A 22558-nucleotide genomic window follows, 5' to 3' on the forward strand; every position below is an offset into this window, starting at 1 on the left:
GGGGGGGGGGGGGGCGCTGCCAAATGCCCCCAACCAGCATGGTGTGAACCCCGCCCCCGCTGGAAATCCAGCGCCAGAGAATATGGCAGCCGCCGTTGGGGCGGCCATGCGGGATTCGCGCCACCCCCCCCCCCCCCCCCCCCCGGGATTCTCCGACCCGGCGGGGGGGGTCAGAGAATCCTGCTTCACATGTTGATTGGTGGTGTATAACCTACTTGCTGAATATTCACCATTGGCTACTTTTTTGAGTTAATTGTTCACTTCATTGTTCATTTAAATTGTATCACAAACAGATTCGCAGTTATATTATTATTTCCCACTCTGCAGGCTGTCGGTGAGAACGAATCACAGAGATCCAGTAGAATGTTATTTAAAAGAAGCTTGAGAAGCAACACTAGTAAGTAACAGACAGTGAAGCATAATATTCACCTGACTGTATATGCTGTTAGGGAAGGGTGTCCTAGTCGCTAGTTTGCTGTATGTCTTAGATACTGAGTTATTTCAGAGATCACAGTGCAGTTAGGAAGGAATTTCCAGGATCATGATCCAGTGACAGGGGAGAAATGATGACAAAGCTCCAAATCAGGATGGTGTTTGGGTTTGAAGGGGAAATTGCAGGCGGTGGTGTTCCTATGAATCTGCTGCCCTTATCCTTCTAAGTGGGAGAGATCGCGGATTTCGAAGGTGCTGCAGTGCATCTTGTAGATAATAATCTTTATTGTCACAAGTAGGCTTACATTAACACTGCAGTGAAGTTACTGTGAAAAGCCTCTAGTCGCCACATTCCAGCAGACACGGGGAGAACGTGCAGACTCCGCACAGACAGTGGCCCAAGCTGGGAATCGGACCTGGGACCCTGGTGCTGTGAAGCAACAGTGCTAACCACTGTGCTACCGTGTCTGTCACCACTTTTGCCACTGTGCGTCGGAGGCAGTCGGAGTGAGTGTTTTAAATTTGTTTATTGTCACGTGTACCGAGGTACAGTGAAAAGTATTTTTCTGCGAGCAGCTCAAACAGATCATTTAGTACATTAAAATAAATTTTTAAAAAAAATACATAAAAGGGCAACACAAGGTCCACAATGTAAACAAGTAGACACCGGCATCAGGTGAAGCATACAGGAGTGCAGTATTAATCAGATAAGTCCGTGCTGTTTTCTCCTGGATGGTGTTGTGTTTCTTGAGTGTGTTGGAACTGCTCATCCAGGCAAGAGGACAGTATTCCATCAAGCCCCTGACTTGTGCCATGCTGATGGTGACCAGGCTTTGGGGAATGAGACAGTGAGTTACTCGGTGCTGAATTCCCAGCCTCTGACCTGCTCTTAAAACCACAGTATTTATATGGCTAGTCCAGTTCAATTTCTGGTCAATGGTAACCCCCCCAGGATGTTGATAGTGGGGGATTCAGCGATGGTAATGCCATTAATGTCAGGGGAGATGGTTGGATTCTCTCTTGTCAGAAATGCTCATTGCCTGGCACTTACTTCTCACTTACCTGCCCAAGCCTTGTCCAGGTCTTGCTATATATGGCACAGGCTGCTTCAGTGCCTGAGGAGTCACAAATGGTGCTGAACATGGTGCAGTCATCAGTAAAATCCCCACTTCTGGGCAGCAGTCGTTAGCACAGTTGCTTCAGAACTCCAGGGTCCCAGGTTCGATTCCCGGCTTGGATCACTATCTGAGTGGAGTCTGCACGTTCTCCCCGTGTGTGCATGGGTTTCCTCCGGGTGCTTCGGTTTCCTCCCACAGTCCAAAGATGTGCAGGTTAGGTGGATTGGCGATGATAAATTGCCCTTTAGTGTCAACAAGGTTGGGTGGGGTTGCTGGGTTACGGGAATAGGGTGGAGGTGTGGGCTTAAGTGGGGTGCTCTTTCCTAAGGGCCAGTGCAGACTCGATGGGCTAAATTGCCTCCTTCTGCACTGTAAATTCTATGGTTCTATGATTCTATGATTCTGACATTATGAAGGGAAGTCATTGATGAAGCAGTTTGGCACTGCATAAACTTGTGCCGATGAATCAGTACTCTGAGGAACTCCTGCAGCTGAGATGATTGCCCTCCAACAACTACGGCCATCTTTATTTCTGTTAGGCATGACTCCAGCCAGAGGAGAGTTTTCCCCGATTCTACATTATCTTCCCGATGCCACACTCGGTCAAATGCTGCCTTAATGTCAAGGACAGTCTCTCAAACCTCACCTCTTGAGTTCAGCTCTTTTGTTCCTGTTTGTACCAAGGCTGTAATAAGGTCATGAACTGAATGATCCTGGCGTAACTCAAACTGAGCATCAGCGAGCAGGTTACTGTGAGTTAGTGCCAATTGATAGCATTATTTTCTTTTTAATTTAGAGTAAACAGTTCTTTTTTTCCAATTAAGGGACAATTTAGTGTGGCCAACCAACCTACCCTGCACATCATTTTGGGTTATGGGGGTGAGACCCATGCATACACGGGGAGAATGTGCAAACTCCACACGGACAGTGACCCGGGGCTGGGTTCAAACCCAGGTCCTCGGCGCCGTGAGGCAGCAGTGATAACCACTGCGCCACCGTACCGCCCCAATTGATAGCACTATCGATGACTCTTTCCCTTACTTTGCTGATGTTTGAGGGTAGACAGATGGGGCAGTAATTGGTTGAGTTGGATTTCTCCTGTTTTTTGTGGACAGGACACATCTGGGCAATTCTCCACATTGCTAGGCAGATGCCAGTGCTGTAACTATGCTGGAACAGCTTGGCTAGCGGTGCAGAAAGTTCTGGAGCACAAATCTTCAGTACTATTGCCAGAATATTGTCAGGGCTCATAATCTTTGCAGTCTTTAGTGCTTTCATCCATTTTTTGATATCATGTGGACTGAATCAAAATGGCTGAAGACTGGCAGCTGTGACCTAGGCACCTCGGGATGAGGCCAAGATTAATCATCCACTTGACACTTCTGGCTGAAGATGGTTGATAATGCTTCAGTGTTGTTATTTGCACATATAGGAACAGAGGACTTAGTTGCATAAGTAGGCCATTCAGCCCATCAAACCTGCTCCAGCATTTGATAAGTTTATGGTTGATCGGGTTGTCACACCAACTCCACTTTCCTGTCTGCCCCTCCATAATCCTCGACTCTCTTGTCTATCCAAGATCCAGCCAACTTGGAACAATAGAATCAGCATAAGCTTGCAAAGTGTCTGTTACAGGAGTGAGAGAGAATTGCAAAAAATACCGATGATATAGCTTGTCACTCAACATAGGTACGTTAGTGCCAACATCAATAAAAAAATGACACGGAGATACCCACAATCTCAACTCAGCACTCCTTAAAATGACCTGGTTCTTTGTCTTTTCTAATAGTATACCGTATATACTCGCGTAACATGCGACTTTTGAGCACCTAATTTGAAGCCTAAATTTCAGGGGTCGCATGATACGCGAGGTACAAAAATCGCGGGTGTGAAATGCTGGCCAAGATAAGTCACATAGCATCCAGCTGGCTTTACTAGCGTCGTTCAGCCACTTGCCGTTTCCATTCATAAAAACATGAATGGAAACGTCAAGTGGCTGAACATCTTCCCATCAGAATACTACTCTTCAGATTTTGACCACAGCATTCTGATGGGAAGATGTTCAGCCACTTGACGTTTCCATTCATGTTTTTATGAATGGAAACGGCAAGTGGCTGAACAACGCGAGTAAAGCCAGCTCGAAAGCTGTTCGAATCGCGAACAGCTTTCACAGCAGAATCCACTCTTCCCATCTTCCCATCAGAATACTACTGATTGTGACCACAGCATTCTGATGGGAAGATGTTCAGCCACTTGACGTTTCCATTCATGTTTTTATGAATGGAAACGGCAAGTGGCTGAACAACGCTAGTAAAGCCAGCTGGAAAGCTGTTCGAATCGCGAACAGCTTTCACAGCAGAATCAACTCTGCAGAAACCACACACAATGATACCATTTGGAAATTTTAGTTTCCAAAATTAATTTCCAAAAAAGTCACTCGCATGATACATGAGGTATACTTAAAAGCATGTTTTTGGGCCGAAAATTTAGGGGTCGCATGATACGCGAGATCGAAAGTTACGCGAGTATATACGGTACATGTTGTATCTCACAGTCAGGAAGAGATACATCTATGTGGCAAACCAATGAAGTTTTCTTCTTAGGTGACCCACACACCTTTGCAAAATGTTTCCATTTTTAGCATGAGTTGTACTTCCTCCCTCAAGCTCGCCATGAAGTTCTGACCAGATGAGCATTTCCACAGGATGATGAGCTAACTGAGATCTCCTTGTCCGCAATTCTTTGCACTCGAGCTGACCTTTTCCAGGGGTTAAGTTATCAATCTGCATGAGGAGATGTTCTCGATTTCATGAAATTCAAGTATTTTCAATCAATTGGTCACAAGTTAGTTCATTGATTGATAATTTGCCACAATGCTGCCATATATTGTTTGATGGACATGCAATTTCTCGGGAATCTCTGATGAAATGTTTATCATTTGATCATCACATTTTTCTACGGCCTGAAGTATTTTGCGAGAGCACTCATTGCTGTATCAAGCATAGATATACCTTCTCTGAGCTACTTGAACACCCGCTGACCTTCTGTACTGGGACAAGTTACAAGCACAGCTTTCTTGTGCATAATTGCGACGTCTAGACTGTTTCCCTGTAGTGAGGTAATAGATCTTGAAACTTGAAAATCCTTCACTCCTGCGAAATGGGGGGATCTCCTGGCAATGAAGAATTCATTCTCTAGCTAGTAAATTTAAACTTTCGCAACCATCCTTCTCGCCAACGTTTGGTATGCATTTGACAGTTTGTTACATATCTTAGATATCTGATTTATTGCACATATTACTCGAGTTTTAAAATTGCGGCTTTCAGGACGCACCCACACTAACATGCCCATCACAGAATAACATTATTAGGCATTGGATGTGATGAGAGCGATGGGCTGACTAACATTTTCTCAATCTGGTTCTTCCTCGGTCCCTATGTACTGAACAAAGTGCTGATTGGCATTGTGATATCCAATATAAAATGATACTTGCAGACTTCTCGCGCATCAAATATGTTTTGTATTCACAGGTTGTACCGAGGGCTTTATTACAAGAGAAATGACCAACAATTCATTATTGGCTGCATTTTATTCTGCTGACCAGTTAGACGCCTGTTTGAACAATAGTGTGCTGGTGTCGAACCTCACTGAACTGGGACATATCGCCTTTAGCAGAGGCCAGCTTCTTATTCTGAAAAGGAAGCTGAGAGAGGTAAGCCTGCAAGATTTGAGCAGATGCTTTTTGTGCTGAATCCTTCCGATACCCAAAGCAACTGACCCCCTAGAACCACAGGAACATAGAAAATAGGAGCAGGAGGAAGCCATTTGACCCTTCGAGCCTGCTCCACCATTCATTATGATCATGGTTGATCATCCAACTCAGTAACCTGTTCCCACTTTCTCCCCCATATCTTATGATCCCTTTAGCCCCAAGAACTTTATCTAACACTTTCTTGAAAACATATGTTTTTGCCTCAATTGCTTCCTTTGGTAGCAAATTCCACATGCTCACCTCTCTCTGGGTGAATTAATTTCTCTTCATCTCAGCCCTTAGACTATGATTCCTGGGGCAGAATTCTCTGACCCCCCCGCAGAGTTGGAGAATTGCCCAGGGCCGGTGTAAATCCCGCACCCGCCGCGGCCGGAATTCTCCGCCACCCAGGAATCGGCGGGGGCAGGAATCACGGCGCGCCGGACGGTGGCCCCCCCGCGGCGATTCTCCGGCCCGCGATGAGCCGAAGTCCCGCCGCTGTCAGGCCTCTCCCGCCGACGCGGTTAAACCACCTCTGGTGCCGGCGGGAGCAGGCAGCGCGAGCGGGCCCCGGGGTCCTGGGGGAGGGGGGGGGGGGGGCGCTGGCCGATCTGGCCCACAGTGACCTGACCCGCGATCAGGGCCCACCGATCGGCGGGCTGGCCTATGCAGTGGGGGCACTCTTTTTCTTCCGCCGCAGCCACGGCCTCCACCATGGCAGAGGCGGAAGAGACCCCTCCACCGCGCATGCGCCGGGGTGACGTCAGCGGCCGCTGACACTCCGACACATGCGCGGACTCACGCCGGCCGGTGAAGGCCTTTCGGCCAGCCGTGGCGCCGGTCGGCAGGGCGCCAAAGGCCGTTTGCACTGGTCGACGGAGCGGTAACCACTCCGGCGCGGGCGTAGTCCCTAAAGGTGCAGAGAATTCGCACCTTTGGGGACGCCCAACGCCGGAGTGGTTCTCGCCACTCCGGTTCACCGGGACCCCCGCCCCGCCGGGTAGGGGAGAATCCCGGCCCTGGTTCTGGACACCCCCACCATTGGGAACATCCGTCCTGCATGTTCCCTGTCTAGTCCTGTTAGAATTTTATAGCTTTCCTTAAGAACCCCTCTCATTCTTCTGAAATCGAGTGAATGTATTCCTAACCCACTCAATCTCCCCTCATACATCAGTCTCGCCATCTCAGGAACCCGTCCAGTAAACTTCTGTGCACTCCCTCTATAGCAAGAACATCCTGCCTCAGATAAAGTGATCATAACTGCACACAATATACCAGGTGTGGCCTCACCAAGGCCCTGTATAACTGCAACAAGACATCCCGGCTCCTGTACACGAATCCTCTCGCTATAAGGCCAACATACCATTTGCCTTCTTTACTGCCTGCTGTACCTGCATGCTTACCTTCATTGATGTTGTGTATCAGGACACCCAGGTCTCATTGCATATTCCCCTCTCTTAATTTATAGCTATTCAGATAATAACTTGCCTCCCTGTTTTTGCTACCAAAGTGGATAACCTCACATGGATCCACATTATACTGCGTCTGCCATGCATTTTCCCACTCACTCAGCTTGTCCAAATCACACTGCAGCATCGTTGCATCCTCCTCACAGCCCACGCTCCCATCTAGCTTTGTGTCAGCTACAAATTTGGAGATATTACAGGCGGGATTCTCCCAACGGGAATCTAAGTGCTGATGCCGAAGTAAAAACCGGATTGTTCTTGACCCCATTCTGGGGCCTCCGTGGGGCTGGCAGGGGCGTGGCGCGATTTGCAGGGCGGGGCCTTGGCGCGGCGTCGGAGACCTGGTGCCGCGTAAAAGACACGGGGCCTTGGGTCCCTCACATGCGCAGTTGGGTAGGCACTAACTAGCGCATTCGCAATGGCCGTCCTCCCCCAGGCCGCCTCGCACAAAAATGGCGCAGGGATCTCACATTGCCGTCAGAGGAAACGAGGCCTGCTAACAGAGAGGCCGGCCCGCCAATTGGTGTGCCCCGATCACGGGCCAGACACCATTGGAGGCTCTCCCCCCCCGGTGAGGGAGCCCCCCTTCCCCCCACCCAGGCTGCCCCCCCGAGCGTTTCCGCAGAGTTCCCGCCAGCAGCGACGAGGTGAAACGCGCCGGCGGGACTCTGTTGTGTTGGAGCGGCCGCTCGGCCCATCGGGGCCAGAGAATCAGCGGCCCCGCCGATTCCAGCGGCCCATGGCCGGCGCTGCACCAAACGCACCGGCGCAAATGGCGCAGATACTCCGCACCTTGGAGAATCGCACGGCGGCGTCGGGGCATCGTGGCGCAGTTGCTCCGTTTCTCCGGCCTGGCGCGGGCCTCGGAGAATCGCCCCCTATATTCAGTTTCATTCTCTTGTTATGGGCCAGGGTTTAGAAAACCCCAAATTGTATCATGGAGTTCACCTGACCCACAACTTTTAATAGATTGTGGTATGGGGAGCACACGGTCCACTCTATAGGTGTGGTACAGCAGAAATGGAAAAGTAATTTTAAAATCAAAACAATGTTTGTTCTATCAACTCAAGTTAACCTTTTTGAAACATACAGTGAACATCTTAGCAACCATCAATTCAAATATAACCCCCAGAGAATACAACACTAAGTAATCCTCAATAACTTCCCAAACAATGTCCAGAAGACAGAAGAAACACCTTTCAACATTTATAATTCTGAATTCACCAAATGATCAAGAGATACTCTTTTGATGGCAGAGAGAACAGCAGTACACCTGCTTGGTCTGGCTTCAGCTCCAACACTGAAAACAAAACTAAAACACACCCTGCAGCAAACAGCCTCAAGCGAAAGTAAAAGCTGACAGACAGCCCAGCTCCACCACACTCTGATAAACACCCATTTCTTAAAGGTACATTTCTAAAACACCCATTTCTTAAAGGTACTCTCAAATGACACTCTTAAAACATTAATATATGTTGTGAAAAGCTGGGGTCCTGGCACCAATCCCTGCGGTACCCAACTGGTCACTGTCTGCCATTTGGAAAAGGGCTCGATCTGTCCATTCCAAGGTCCAGTCCACAGATAAAGTACCCCCCTTCCAGCGATGAAAAGCTCCTCAAACACGGTCACAAACATCCCCCACCTTTTCTCAAACTCCCCTGCTGAGCCCCTTAACTCATACTTTATCTTCTCTAACCGTAGGAAGTTGTACAGGTCACCCAACCATGTTGCTACCCCCGGTGGCGATGCCGACCGCCACTCCAGTAAAATTCGGCCCAGTGCAATCAGAGAGGCGAAGGCCACGACATCTGCCTTCCTCCTCTCCATGAGCTCCAGCTTCTCTGAAACCCCAAATATTACCACCAAAGGGTCCGGGTCCACCTCCTCCCCCACTACCCTGGCTAAGACCGCGAATACCCCCGCCCAGAATCTTCCAAATTTTTCTCAACCCCAGGACATGTGCGCGTGATTCGCTGGCCCCCGCCCGCACCTCTCACACTCATCTGCTACCCACTGAAAGAACCCACTCATTCTCGCCCAAGTCTGTATCAGGCTCATCCTTGCACAAGAGAAGGTCCCATTTACCCTATGCAGTGCCTCACTCCATACTCCCCAATTGATCTCCCCTCCCAACTCCGCTTCCCATTTCCTTTGAACTTCACCACCCACTCGCCTCCCTGCTCCCCAGCCACTTGTATATATCCCCAATTCTTCCCTCCCCTTCCACATCCGGAAGCAGCAGTCGCTCCAGCAGGATGTATCCCGGCAACCTAGGGAACCCACCTTCAGACCATTCGCGCAAAGTCCTTAACCTGCCGGTACCTGAACTAGCCAACAACTTGTTGACAAAAGCTGTATCATCCCAGTTCGGTGCATACAAATGGAGTACCCACCAATAACTCACGTACAATCATGGACCTCCCATTTGGATCCACCAAACTTTTTGTTGCTGAGAACGATACTCTCTTATTCACCAAAACTGCAGCCCCTCCGACCCTACTATCAAATTCCAAATAAAATACTTACCCCACCCAGCCCTTCTGCAACCTTGTTTCATCCTTAATTCACAAATGGCTCTCCTGAAAGAACATCACATCAGCATTCAAACCCTTAAGGTGGGCAAACAACTTGGAACTGTTACTGGCCCATTCAACCCCCTTACATTCCAGGTGACCAGCTGAACAGGGGACTGCCTAACCCACGCTACTGCACCACCCCTCCCCCTGACCCAGATACGGTCATTCTCACCATGGGAGCAGACCAGCACCTACTCAAATAGAACCCATACCAGGCCCATACAAGATGGCCACCAAATCCCCCATCCAAACAGGACAAAGAAAAAGTAATGGCCACCGTCAGAGAACTAACTCCACCTAAACCCCCCTCCCCACACAACTCCCATCAATATTGCACCCAAATCAACCAGTAAACCACAATAAGGCAAACAAAGGCCCCTACACGACCCCAAACAAAATGTGGTCCCAACCGAACTCAGGAGGGAAAGACATTCCACCCTCCCCCACCATCTTTCCAAACAGCTGCGACATATATTTTGTTTGGGTTCGGACCTTCCAGACTCTCCGCCAGCCCAACGACTCTCAAATTCTGCCCTCTGGAGCGATTCTCCAGATTGATGACCTTTGCCCTTAATGGCTTAATGTCACTAGCACCCGTGTCATCTCCACTTCCAGGGAAATGATCTGGTTACTCTGCCTCCACATCCTTTAGCACCATACCTTGCACCTTTATCGTCAGGTCAGCTTTTCCAGGGCCGCACGAATAGGCCCCTTTGATTGCTCTGTCTGTAATCATCTCAGCAGTTAATGGAGCCAAGGGCACAGTAGGAGCCTCAGCAGATGATGCTTTTGAAGCTCCTGAGTCTTACTTTTCTGCTGCTTGGTTTTATACTTATGGGGCATTCCTTTTACATGGGGCTCTTACCCCATCAAACTAACCAAGTTTCTCCCCAAATCACCTCTGGAAAACGGTGGGAAAGGGTCAAAATCAAGGTACTCTGGCAGGAGTCACCTCATGTGTGACTGCTCTCTGCTCGTCTAGATGCCGCCACCAAAAGTCTATTTTCTCCTTAATCAATCACTGGGTCCTCATTTGCTGAATTGTAAACTGCTCCAAATCCTCAGGTCTGTTGTTTTTCTTGCCCAATTTGTATGCCTCTTCCTTGGATCTAATACTATCTCTAATTTCCCTTGTAACCCATGGTTTGGTCACCTTTCCCATTTCACTCTTGCGCCAGACAGGAATAAACAATTGTTGCAGTTCCCCCCAGTGCTCTTTGAATGTTTGGCATTGCCTATCCACTGTCATCCCTTTAAGTAATGTTTCCCAATCCATTGCAGCTAACACGTGCCTCATACCATCGTAATTTCCTTCATTAAGATTCAGGACCTTAGCCTCAGAATCAACTCCACCACTTTCCATCTTGATGAAGAATTCTATCATATTATGGTCGCTCATCCCCAAGGGGTCTCACATAACTAGATTGCCAATTATTCCTCTCTCATTACACAATACCCAGTCTAGGATGGCCTGTTCTCTTCTTAGTTTCTCAATGTCCAAAAAACCATCCTGTACACACTTCAGAAATTCCTCCTCATTATTGTGACTAATTTGATTTGCCCAATCTACATGCAGATTAAAGTCACCCATAATTGCAGGTGTTCCTTTGTCACATGCATCTCTAAATTCCTTTTAATGACATTCCCAACATTACCACTACAGTTTGGGCGTCTATATACAATCCCCAGTAATGTTATTTGCCCCTTGGTGTTTCTCTGCAGATTCCACATTGTCGGAGCTAATATCCTTCCTCACTATTGTGCTATTTTCCTCTTTAACCTGTAGTGCAACTCCTCTGCCTTTTCCTTTTTGTCTGTTCTTCCGAAAGACTGAATGCCCCTGGATGTTCAATTTCCATCTCTGTGCATCCTGCAGCCATGCCTCCGCAATCCCAACTGTATAATATCAATTTAATCATCCACTTTATTGCAAATGCTCCGCATGATAAGGCACAATGTCTTATGGCTTGTCTTTTTAACATTCCTTGTCACATTCTGACTATTATTCAGTGTGGCCTCCATTTGATTCAGGTTTCTCTGCCTATCACTTTTCTTATTCCCTTTTCTGTCTTTTTGTTCTTTTCCGTGTTTCTCCCTCCTCTGACACCTTGCACAGGTTCCCATCTCCCTGAAATTTTAGTTTAAACCTTCCCCAACCACTCTACAGCAATCTGAAACCCTCCACTTGACACTGTCTCTTCAGCCATGTATTCTTCTGCTATATCCTGCTGTTTCTGCTCTGACTAGCACATGGCACTGGTAGTAATCCTGAGATCACTACCTTTGAGGTCCTACTTTTCAGCTTACTTCCTAACTCCTTATATTCTGTTTTTAGGAACTCTTCCCTTATTTTGCCTATGTTATTGATACCGATGTGCACCATGACCACTGGCTGTTAACCCTCCCCCTCCAGAATGTCCTGTAACCACTCCGCGACAACCTTGACCCAAGCACCAGGAAGGCAACGTACCATCCTGGAGTCTCATTTGCAGCCACATAAACACCTATGTATTCTCTTTGCAATTGAATCCCCTATAACTATTGCATTCCCACACTTTCTACTCTTCCCTTGCGCAGCAGAGCCAACCCTGAGGCAGCAAATTTGGCTGTCGCTGCTTTTCCCTGAGAGGCCATTCCCCTGAACTGTATCCAGAGCATGATATCTGTTTTTCTGGGGAATAGCCACTTGAGATTCCTGCAGTGCCTGCCAGTCATCTGGAGCCATATGGAGTCTGAGCTTGCGGTGTGACCACTTTTCTTTCCGTGCTACCCAGAATACTCTTCGCCTCACGGACGTGCCACAGTTGCTCCGAAACCCAGGCTTCAAGGAGCTCCAGCTGGATACACTTCCTGCATACATGCTGACCCTGGGCACTGGAAAGGTTCCTGGATTCCCACATGGAGTGGGAAGAGCACACCATGGCTTTGATCTCTCCTGCTATGACTTACCCCTTTAAATTAAACCTTTGGAAGATGCTTAATATCAGATAATATCAATTACTCTCGGACCCTTCTTTGCTGGTCCTAGTTACTAAAGAATATAACCCGTACAACTTATAAATCACAAAAAGACCTTACATACTATGAGCAATAAAAGTAATAAATACTTATCCGACCTTGCCCACTAATTACCAGTCACCTCTCCCTTGTCGCCTCTACTGGTGTAGCAGGGCAAGACCACCCTGAAGATTAAAAAAGTTAGAAAGCAAAGAACAAAAGCAAAAAAAACTCCACTTTCTCCTCTGCATTGTCCATGCATTACTGCAGCCCACTTTGTTGAGCCTAATGGTCAATGGATGCCAAAGAAAAGTCATCTTTAAACTTTTGGTGTATCTTAAAGAATGTTAGATTGCAGCTTTAGTGCTGTGCTGAGTGCTCCATTCAGTTACACACCCACGATGGTATTTTCCCCTTCTCAAGGTGAGGTGAATGGTTGGGTTTTGAGTGATTTTAACCTGTCACGTTCCCTAGATCGAATGTCTCCAGAAAAACCCAATAAGAAGCAATTGATTGAACGGAGAAGACATGGGGGTCACTAAGATTAAAACCAGGAGAGTGACCCACTACAAGTCCACATTTGTTAATGTGCATTTTTGACAAGTTCCACCAGTAAGTTCTCTTGTAGCATGACAAAAAGAGAAATCCCATGACACAGCTGTCATAATATACACCAGTATATCATGGTGCAGACACACACACACTGATGGACGCACAGTAGGACCAATCAACACGCATAACACCGCAGCCAATCACCAGTTAGAGCACACTCACTATAAAGACAGAGGGCATCAGTTTTCCCGCTCATTCGGGATGCAGCCTGTCAGAAGGACAGAGCTCACAGCTTGCAGCACAGATCCTCACCATGTGCTGAGTGCATAGACTGGTTAGGATAGGCACAGGTCTTTAGTTTAATCTAACATCGTGTTGACCCACAGTGAAAGTATGTTCAACAGTTTCTAGCTTAATAAAATAGTGTTGTCCTATTTTAAGTGTTGGTAGCCTGTATGTGTTCCACGGATCCAGAGCACCCAACACATCAACAGCCATATACAAAAACCAGGAGTTACAGGGAAACGTTGAAAATGTAGTTTTTGGAGGGAGCGCACTTTAATCTAACTCTTATTTTTGATATTTTGGAACAGATCTACACAAGTGGACTGCCGGAAGATCAGATACAACAGTTGGGATTCATTATTACTGTGTATGGCCCTGAGGAGATCAGCACGTGGAACATAACTCGGCTGGATACCCTTGCACTTGTTTTGAGGAACAGCCCAAATCTTAACACGGTACGGATTATCAGCAAGCTTCTGACTGCATGACTATCTTAAAGAGATTGCCTTGTATCCAATCGCTCAATGCTGTTTGTTGATGTATCTCATTTGCTTCAGAAGACTTGGTAAAATATTCTGCATTAAATATTTTTCCGAGGGAATGGGAATCCTGTCTCTGATTGATGCTTCCATTTCCCATGACATCATGCTTGGGTGCTAGTGACATAAAAGTTACTTAATAAGGGAAAAATAATTATTAGAGAAATAAATCGCCCATTAACCTGAATCTGACAAAACCTATTTTGATGTCAGTGACCACAGTGAGTGCTGGAAATACCGAGCAGATCAGTCAATGTCTGAAGGATCGTCTGTTCTGTTTTCATCCTTTATTGTTGTGGTAAACACCACTGGTGATATATTGTATGTATTACAGCACTGCCCATATATTACAGGTACTATGGTAAATCCCTGCCTGTTGGCTCCTCCCAGCAGGCAGTGTATAAAAGTGTGTGCTCTCCTGCGCTGCTCCCATTCTGGTTCAAGCTGCAGGAGGCACAACACCTTGTGCAATAAATTGATGTACCGTCAATTACCACGAGACGAGAATGGTGAAACAATCGAGGCTTTATTGCACAAGATGTTGTGCCTCCTGTAGCTGAACCAGAATGGGAGCAGCGCAGGAGAGCACACATTTTTATACACCGCCTGCTGGGAGGAGCCAACAGGCAGGGATTTACCGTAGTACCTGTAATATACGAGCAGTGCTGTAATACATACAATATATCACCAGTGGTATTAACCACAATTGTTTTCTGTTTTGATTCCAGATTTCTAGTAAATTCACCTTATCATTTTGTAATTTCCACTATTTCAATTATTAGGCCCTCACATATTTTATAAAGCAGTTCAAAAGTGAATATGCCATGAGAAAACACTCTTGAGTTTTTACAGCGTTTGAAGCGAATGTTAATAACGTGAATGCTCGCTGTTTCCTTCCATTTCAGACCAAAGTAATTATTGAAAATTACTTGAGGGGCTCTGGGTCACTAAATGCTGGCGTGTTGGATGTGATCGGTGGTCCAGCATTGTGTAGTCTGAGTGAAGAGAACCTGAGAACCATTCTTCCCAGTGAACTAAAGTGAGTGTTAATCACCCAGCCAATCTACTCTTTCAGTTACATTTTAAAAAAATTAATTTATAGTACCCAAGTCTTTTTTTTCCAATTAAGGGGCAATTTAACGTGGCCAATTCACCTACCTATTTTGGGCTGTGTGGGGTGAGACCCATGCAGACAATGTGTAAACTCTATACGGACAGTGACCCGGGGCCGGGATCGAACCCCTGTCCTCAGCGCCGTGAGGCAGCAGTGCTAACCATTGTGCCATTGTGCCACTGTGTTTCTTTCAGTTGCATATATAATGGGCTGGATTCTCTGCCGGCTGGATGCTCCATTTTTCCGGCAGCCCGGGGGGTTTCCCAACGGCATGGGGCTGCCCCACAATGGGAAACCCCATTGACCTGTCGGCGTAATGGAGCATCCCGCTGGTGGGGTGAAACTGAAATGTGGCGCGGCGGGATGGAGAACCGGCCCATCATTCCACCCACTCATGTCTATGAAGATGAACGTGGCGCATGGTACAGAGACAATTGGTATGGATCCCAAACGCAGGTACTTTCTGAAGAAAACAGTTGAACAGTTTGAGATTACTGACTACTGGGCAGAGCAGCAAAACTAGAGGAGCGTTCATCACGGTCAGCACTATGCCAATTGAACACTGTATGTTCAAGCTGCTAGCCCACAGAAGTTAGATTTGAAAGTCAAGACTAAAGGAAGAAAACAATTGGATGCCATCACTTTCGGTGGAGCCCACAAAATATCCCCTTAAACCTCTCACCAATGACCCAATGAATGTTTAGAAGACCCAAGGGACCATTTTGTAAACAGAGATCTTCTGTCTAAATGAAATAAAGTTGGATTGCTCATCTAGTCATTGAATACAGACCAGCAAAACCCTAAAAGTTTTAATGTTAAAGAAAATATAACATCACCACCATTCTGTTGCAGGAAAGCCAAGCCACTTGATATTTCCACGTGCACTCAGGCAAAGAAAGACATCATTTTTGGGATCGCAAAAGTAGCATTCCAGGATCAAGCTGGTGATCCCAATGCTTATTATAACCTCACCAGGCCATATATTGGTAAGTAATCTTACAAACTGGTTTCGGATTATTTGAAGAATTATTCGAGAATCTTCATTTTCAATTCAACACAATCTTTACCTTGGAAAGCTTGTTACTAATACCAAATAAATTAAATCTTCATTTTAACTCTATATTATGTGTAGTTATGCATATAAATATATCAATATACAGGTTAATCTGACGGTTCTTTCTGTTCTCTAAAAGGTGGTGCACGAGCATCTGATTTACGAAGTTTAGCTGCTGGTAACATCAGTATGGACTTCCAGACATTCAGCACACTCAACCCAGTGGAAGTGGAAGTAAGTATCAATGGAGGATTGCAACATCATTCAGTGTTTTATTGCATTACGCACAAAACAGGCATTAGATACAGTCCCCAAAAATGTTTAAAAATACATTTAAAGTAGCCAATTCATTTTCTTCCAATTACGGGGCAATTTAGCCAATCCACCTACCCTTCACATCTTTCGGTTGTGGGGGCGAGATCCTCGCAGACACGGGGAAAATGTGCAAACTCCACACAGTGACCTGGGCCGGGATCGAACCTGGATCCTCGGTGCCATTAAGCAGCAGTGCAAACGACTGCACCACCGTGCCGCCCACAGTGTCCAAAAACAATCATTAATTCAATCCACTCCATATCAATCACCACAGACCAAACCATTACCACACAACTACTCTGGCAGGGATTCTTCAATCCCGCGGCCAAGTTCTAACACCAGCATGAAAAGCGGCGCCAACCACTCCGTCGTCAACGGTCCTCGATCATCAGGTATGCTCCCCTTCCTAGGAGGCTAGGTCGGTGCCGGAGTGGTCTCCACAACTCCAGCTGGCGTGGCACGTCTGCCATGAGTTTGCACATGCACACTACGGCCGGTGCGAGTTTACGCATGCGCGCCACGGCCGGTGTGATTCGGCACATGTGCGTGGGTTCCTGTCTCTGCGCCGGTACCCGGGCAATATGGCGGAGCACCCACGGAACCAGCCCGCCCGCCAATCGGTAGGCCCCGATCGTGGGCCAGGCCACCGTGGAGGCCCCTCCTGTGGTCGGATCCTCCTGCCTCCCCACTAGGAGGGCCTCATGGACACAGAACGTCCAGGTCCTTGGGGAGGGGCCGCTTTCAACAGCCCCGACTGGCGTTGCGGCGATCTCGTGGGTGGCCAGGAATCGGTGCCGGAGAATCGGCGAGCCGGCATCGGGGCTGCGTGGTGTGGGGTTGGAGAATCCCAGCCATTATTTTCTCAGCTGTGTAGAAAAGAGAATCACCCATACCTGGCAGGGTGGGTGGCCCCGGCGGGACGGAGTGGCATGAACCACTCCAGCGTCGGGCCGCCCCAAGGTACAGAATCCTCCGCACCTTAAGGGGCTAGGCCCGCCCCGCAGTGGTTTGTGCCCCGCCGGCCAGCGGCATATGGGCCTGGTGCCACGCCAACCGGTGCTAAAGGGCCTCCGCCGGCCGGTGCGAGTCGGCACATGTGCAGGAGCGCCAGCGCATGCTGGCGTCATCCCCGCACATGCGTGGGAGGGTTTGTTTCCTCATTGGCCATCGCGGAGGACCACAACGGCCGATGCGGAGTAATAGGATGCTCCCACGGCACAGGCCCGCCCCGGATTGGTAGGCCTCGACTGTGGGCCAGGCCACTGTGGGGGCACTTCTTGGGGCCAGATGCCCCCGCAACCCCCCAGGAACCCCGGAGCCCACCCGCGCCGCCAGGTCCTGGAGGGAAGGGACCTACTCTGATTTATGCTGGCGGGACCGGCTACAGACGGGCCGGACTTCGGCCCATCGCAGGCCGGAGAATTCGGCCGGCCCCGGCGCCCATTGAGTCGTGCGGGACTTCGCCATTTTCCAAGGCGGGCGGCACGACTCACGCCCGGCCAGTTTTTGGGGGCGGGTGAATTGGGAGGACGGCGGGGACGGGATTCACACCGACCCCCAGCGATTCTCCCACCCGGCGGGGTGTCGGAGAATCCTGCCCAAGAAGTTCATCATATTTCAAGCAGGTTTAAAGTGGAGTTAGATTAACTCAGACTGCTTTCCTGTTGTTGAGCAAATGAGTTAATGATAGATTTTCAGCTGTCATTCATTTCTAGTGAAATGGTGCAGGGTCAACAACAGACAACCTGTTGTCGAATTGTGTTAATGCTCAAAACCTTTCCACCCAGAATATTTCTATTTAAAGACAATTTATAGAACCATTCAGCTGGAGCCACGCAGTTTTAATTAATCGTAGGAAGTCAGATCAGGGTTGGAGTTAAATCCGTCTGAATAGTGTTATGAGCAGATAAAAAGTACTGAAAAGATTGACGCAGTGACTACATGAACACTTATGATTCGATTGGGTAGGTCGCTCATGGAGATGGGTTGCTGACCTCTGGGAACGGGGCAGGTAAACGTGATTAAGATTATTTACTTGCGTGAATGATAATGGTCAACACAAAACATTTAGGCCAATTGACTGTTCCTGAGAACAACATGAAAACAAGAGTGAGGATAGCATTTACATTGTATTGTGTTCATTTTATCTTTTTCAGAAACTCACGGCTCAGAACATACGAGAACTGCTTGGAATAAACCTGAATTCTCTTAAAGATAATGAAAAGCATGAAATAGTGCGGCGCTGGGTGAACTCACACACAGTCGCAGAGGTTATGAGTCTGGGAATTGGCCTTCGAGGAGGAATATCACCAGCTGGACTTGGGAATTTTTCCTTTAAGGAATGTAAGTGGATTTTTACATCTGTAAGAACATTGGGTCGTATCTACGATTGGCTGACACCACCATGGGAGGAGATATTTTATTTGAAAACTATGCCATCCAGAGGTTACTATATGTGCGCAAACATTCAAACTCAATATTGATATAGCGGTTAATCTACACAGACTTACAAACAGTTCCAATCGGGTAGAATGGTGGACAGAGCCAACTCACACCAAAATTGATTGAGCATAGCTAGAAGAAATGAACAATGTAACGTGTAAAAGAAGACCACAATTTGAAAAGTAAACACTCTGCACTTTCGTGTGAAATGACTGTGAAAAATGTTGTATAGAAACTAAAACCAATTCTGGATTGAAAACGGTTAAAGCTTACCCCAGACAAAGATTATTTACTAGATTTTCTCTGTTTCATTTTATTTTCCAGTGCCAGGTTCTGCTCCAGTCAACAGCTACAGTCTTTTGCTTTCCATTTGCATCGCTGTGATAGGAATCACTTTGCAATACCTTTGATAAACTACGATTCAGCCACTTTGTGCTTTCTACTCTGTTAAATGGAAAACATCAGAATTCTCTTTTGGGTACTAATGAAGATTTAACAAGCTCAGCAGATGCAAAGTGAAATCTGCTTATATTGCTGCATTGTGGACTGACTTCAAACCAGATCCTAGGCAATGTTCTGATCAGTTGGAAAACATGAAGCAACTAGATTGGGTTTTCAGAAGAATGATGACAATCCAGCAGCAGTGGGTACTGTTTACCAAGTCGTGTGTTGTAATCTTTATTCAGTTTTGTTTCATGGAATCCTTACAGAGTGAATAAAATTCCAAATTGATTGCATAGACTTGTAACTGGTAACTTGAGCTAATATTCTGACATGTTCTGAATAAGGGGAGTTGAAGCAATCTTGCACACTTACCTCTTGTAAGGTTGTATAGTGAGTCGCCATCAGTGCAAATGTGGAGACTGGTGTCACAGTTTTGTCGTGACAATGCCACCAATACATGCATCTGCTAGTTCACCTGGTTTTGTAGGCCCAGGGGAGTTTGTTGGTTGTAAGAATGTTTTTGAGGCTCTTGATTTATACATTCATCTATATGTCTCAAAAAGTTGTTTGAATGTTGTCACATTTTGTGCTCTGCCTCATAGGTAAAGGGCACTGCTCTTGAAGCAGTCTGAAGCTCAGAGTGGGTCTGTGCTAACTTCGCTTTTTTTAGTGCAACAGCAGTTATGGCACAAATGTTTACCTTGGTAATTTGGAATAGAAAAGATATTTAGAGTTCCTGCCTCTGAGCTTTGCCTTGTTACCCAATTGGGAAGTGCTTGTTGCCATCTTCAGCCTGAATTGTGATATGCTTCACAATCGAGCAGTGTCATTTTCAGCCTCAGCAAACTTAAAACAGTGTCCTCCTCAGACATTAACTGATAAAGTAAAGTTGCCAGGGTCCCAGATGACCATAGCCTGCTTTCCCCTTTGAGGAGGAGAGCTGGCTGGTGGCGACTTAACCTGAGGATCACCACACCTCAGAAGAGGAGCAAGATTGAGAAGGTGGGGCCTTCATGAGTAACCTCAGCCAGTACAGGAATATGAACCCCCGTTGTTGGCCTGACTCTACATCACAAACCAGCTGGCCAGTCAATTAAGCTAAACCAGTTCCTCATTCAGGATAAAGAACAACAAGTGGGGAAAGGCCGCTGGCACGATATTCCAGCCAGAGTCAGAGCCTCCAAGAGGGAACATGAGAAAATTTGGTGAAAAAGACACAGATTCTCCGATCCCTCAGCCGTGTGTTTCCCGGCGGAGGGAGAGGGCGTGTCGTTTGCTGGCGACGGGATCTCTGTTCCTGTTGCTGTCAATGTGATTTCCCATTGAAGACACCCAACGCCGCAGGCAGGGATGCCCTGCTGGTGGGACCAGAGAATTCGCCCGCCAGCAAACGACCGAAGAATTCTGGCTTGGATTAAGCAGTCACCTATATATTCTTGATATCGAGCAGTATTCAATGCCATTATTATTGGATGTTTACATTATTTGATGCCTTATCTTACCGCTTTCTTACATAATGTATTTATTAAATTTATTGCATGATGCACCTATTGATTTATTTTGCTTGTTGCCTTATACGGAAAAAAATATATTTTCAATAAAATTGTAAATATATCTGATCAGAGATCCATCAATATCCATCCAAAATCCATCAATTTTGGGCCTCACGGTAGCATGGTGGTTAGCATCAATGCTTCACAGCTCCAGGGTCCCAGGTTCGATTCCCGGCTGGGTCACTGTCTGTGTGGAGTCTGCACGTCCTCCCCGTGTGTGCGTGGGTTTCCTCCGGGTGCTCCGGTTTCCTCCCACAGTCCAAAGATGTGCGGGTTAGGTGGATTGGCCATGCTAAATTGCCCGTAGTGTAAGGTTAATGGGGGGATTGTTGGGTTAAGGGTATACGGGTTACGTGGGTTTAAGTAGGGTGATCATTGCTCGGCACAACATCGAGGGCCGAAGGGCCTGTTCTGTGCTGTACTGTTCTATGTTCTATGTTCTAATACCTCAGACATTAATCTGGTCATCCACCCACATACAGTCCGGAAATACTCAATGTTGTTGAGGTGAGGAACGTCTGTTCTTCAACAGATGATTATGTAAATAGGAATAATATACATTTTTCCAACTGCCCTCAGGATGTAAATAATGCTGTCAAGGCCACGTTAATTATTTATATGTTGATGCACATCAAGGGAGAAGATGCTGCCCAAGTCATAGTGACAGAGGGGATTAACCGTAGACTGGGTGACCACATTGCGGAACACCTTCACTCAATCCGCAATCATGACCCCAACCTTCCTGTCACTTGCCATTTTAACTCAGCACCTTGCTCACATGCCCATAAGCCCATTCTTGGCCTGCTGCAATGCTCCAGTGAAGCCCAAACCAAACTGGAGGAGCAGCACCTCACCTTCCGACGAGGCCCGTTACAAGCCTCAGGACCCAACATTGAGTTCAGCAACTTTGTTTAGACTGTGAACTTTCTCCAACATCTTAACCCTGGTTTTTTTATATCCCATGCATTTTTTTTTGTCTCAATGCCAGCCCTTCCTTCCTCCCTCCCCTTCCCACACTGGCCTGTCTGTCTTTTGTTCTTGAGGTTCCTACACCTTGTTGTAATCTCTCTCAACTACAGTTAAGAACCAACACATCTTCCCTCTCTTTAGTTATGATGAAGATTCGGACAGACTGGAAATGTTGGGTGAGATTCTCTGTTTCCCAACACCGATTTTGTAATCGGCGATCGGGCAGAGAATCCCTTTTTACGATGGATTCAGGGCCGCACCTGTTTTACACAGGCTTTTCATGCTCCGCCCCCTCTGAAATGGCATCACCGTTGGGAAGGCCTCAGAACGTCACCCGGAGGCCCTCCCCCGATGCTCCACCCCCCATGGGCAGTATCCACGATGGAGCTGGGGACATATGGACCCAGTCATGTGGGAACCCGGTGTGGCAGCTGCGGACTGTGTCCAGCACCGCCACATTCGGCCGCTAGTCGTGCTACTGGCGGGAGGTGCTTCCGTGAGAGCTGGGGGGACTTGTGTGGGGGGAGGGGGTTGGTGAGGGTGTGTCCAGGGGGGGCGCGATCTGGCAGTTCGAGTCCGCACATGGCTGGCGCCATGTTGTACTGCGCGACTGCTGCAGTTTGTCGCCGTGCGCCTGCGCGGCCACGGAGCTGGCAATTCTCTGGCCGTTTATTTTGTGGAGGCCGGGCGTTTTACATGACGCGTCTACTAGCCCCTCACCATTCGCAGCATCGGTTAGGGGGCGCCGTGGATTTATTTCCCACTTAAAATGTCACGGATCTCCGCACTTAGCCTCAGAATTGGAGAAACTGGCCCGTTAACTCTGTTCCTCTCCCTCCAGCACTGCCGAGTTTTCTAGCATTCTCTGTTTTGTTTCAGATTGCAGCATCCGATCTGATTTGTTTCTTTTTCTTTTTTTTTTCTTTTTTTAAATTTAGAGTACCCAATTCA

At 47.5% G+C, this 22558-nt stretch overlaps 1 protein-coding gene across 1 annotated transcript in view; it reads left to right on the plus strand.

The window, feature by feature from the left end:
* LOC119978913 (mesothelin-like protein) overlaps positions 1-20629 on the plus strand; it is a 32684-nt gene extending 12055 nt beyond the window's left edge. Inside the window, exons 4-11 of the mRNA XM_038820849.1 lie at positions 328-397; positions 5081-5262; positions 13486-13632; positions 14622-14755; positions 15683-15816; positions 16024-16118; positions 18356-18542; positions 18966-20629. Coding sequence (XP_038676777.1) covers positions 328-397; positions 5081-5262; positions 13486-13632; positions 14622-14755; positions 15683-15816; positions 16024-16118; positions 18356-18542; positions 18966-19051 — 1035 coding nt within the window. The 3' untranslated portion in view covers positions 19052-20629. The remainder of the gene's footprint in view (positions 1-327; positions 398-5080; positions 5263-13485; positions 13633-14621; positions 14756-15682; positions 15817-16023; positions 16119-18355; positions 18543-18965) is intronic.
* The last annotated feature ends 1929 nt before the right edge of the window (positions 20630-22558 follow it).

Source organism: Scyliorhinus canicula, chromosome 15, assembly GCF_902713615.1.
Source record: "Scyliorhinus canicula chromosome 15, sScyCan1.1, whole genome shotgun sequence".
Classification (NCBI taxonomy): Eukaryota; Metazoa; Chordata; class Chondrichthyes; order Carcharhiniformes; family Scyliorhinidae; genus Scyliorhinus; species Scyliorhinus canicula.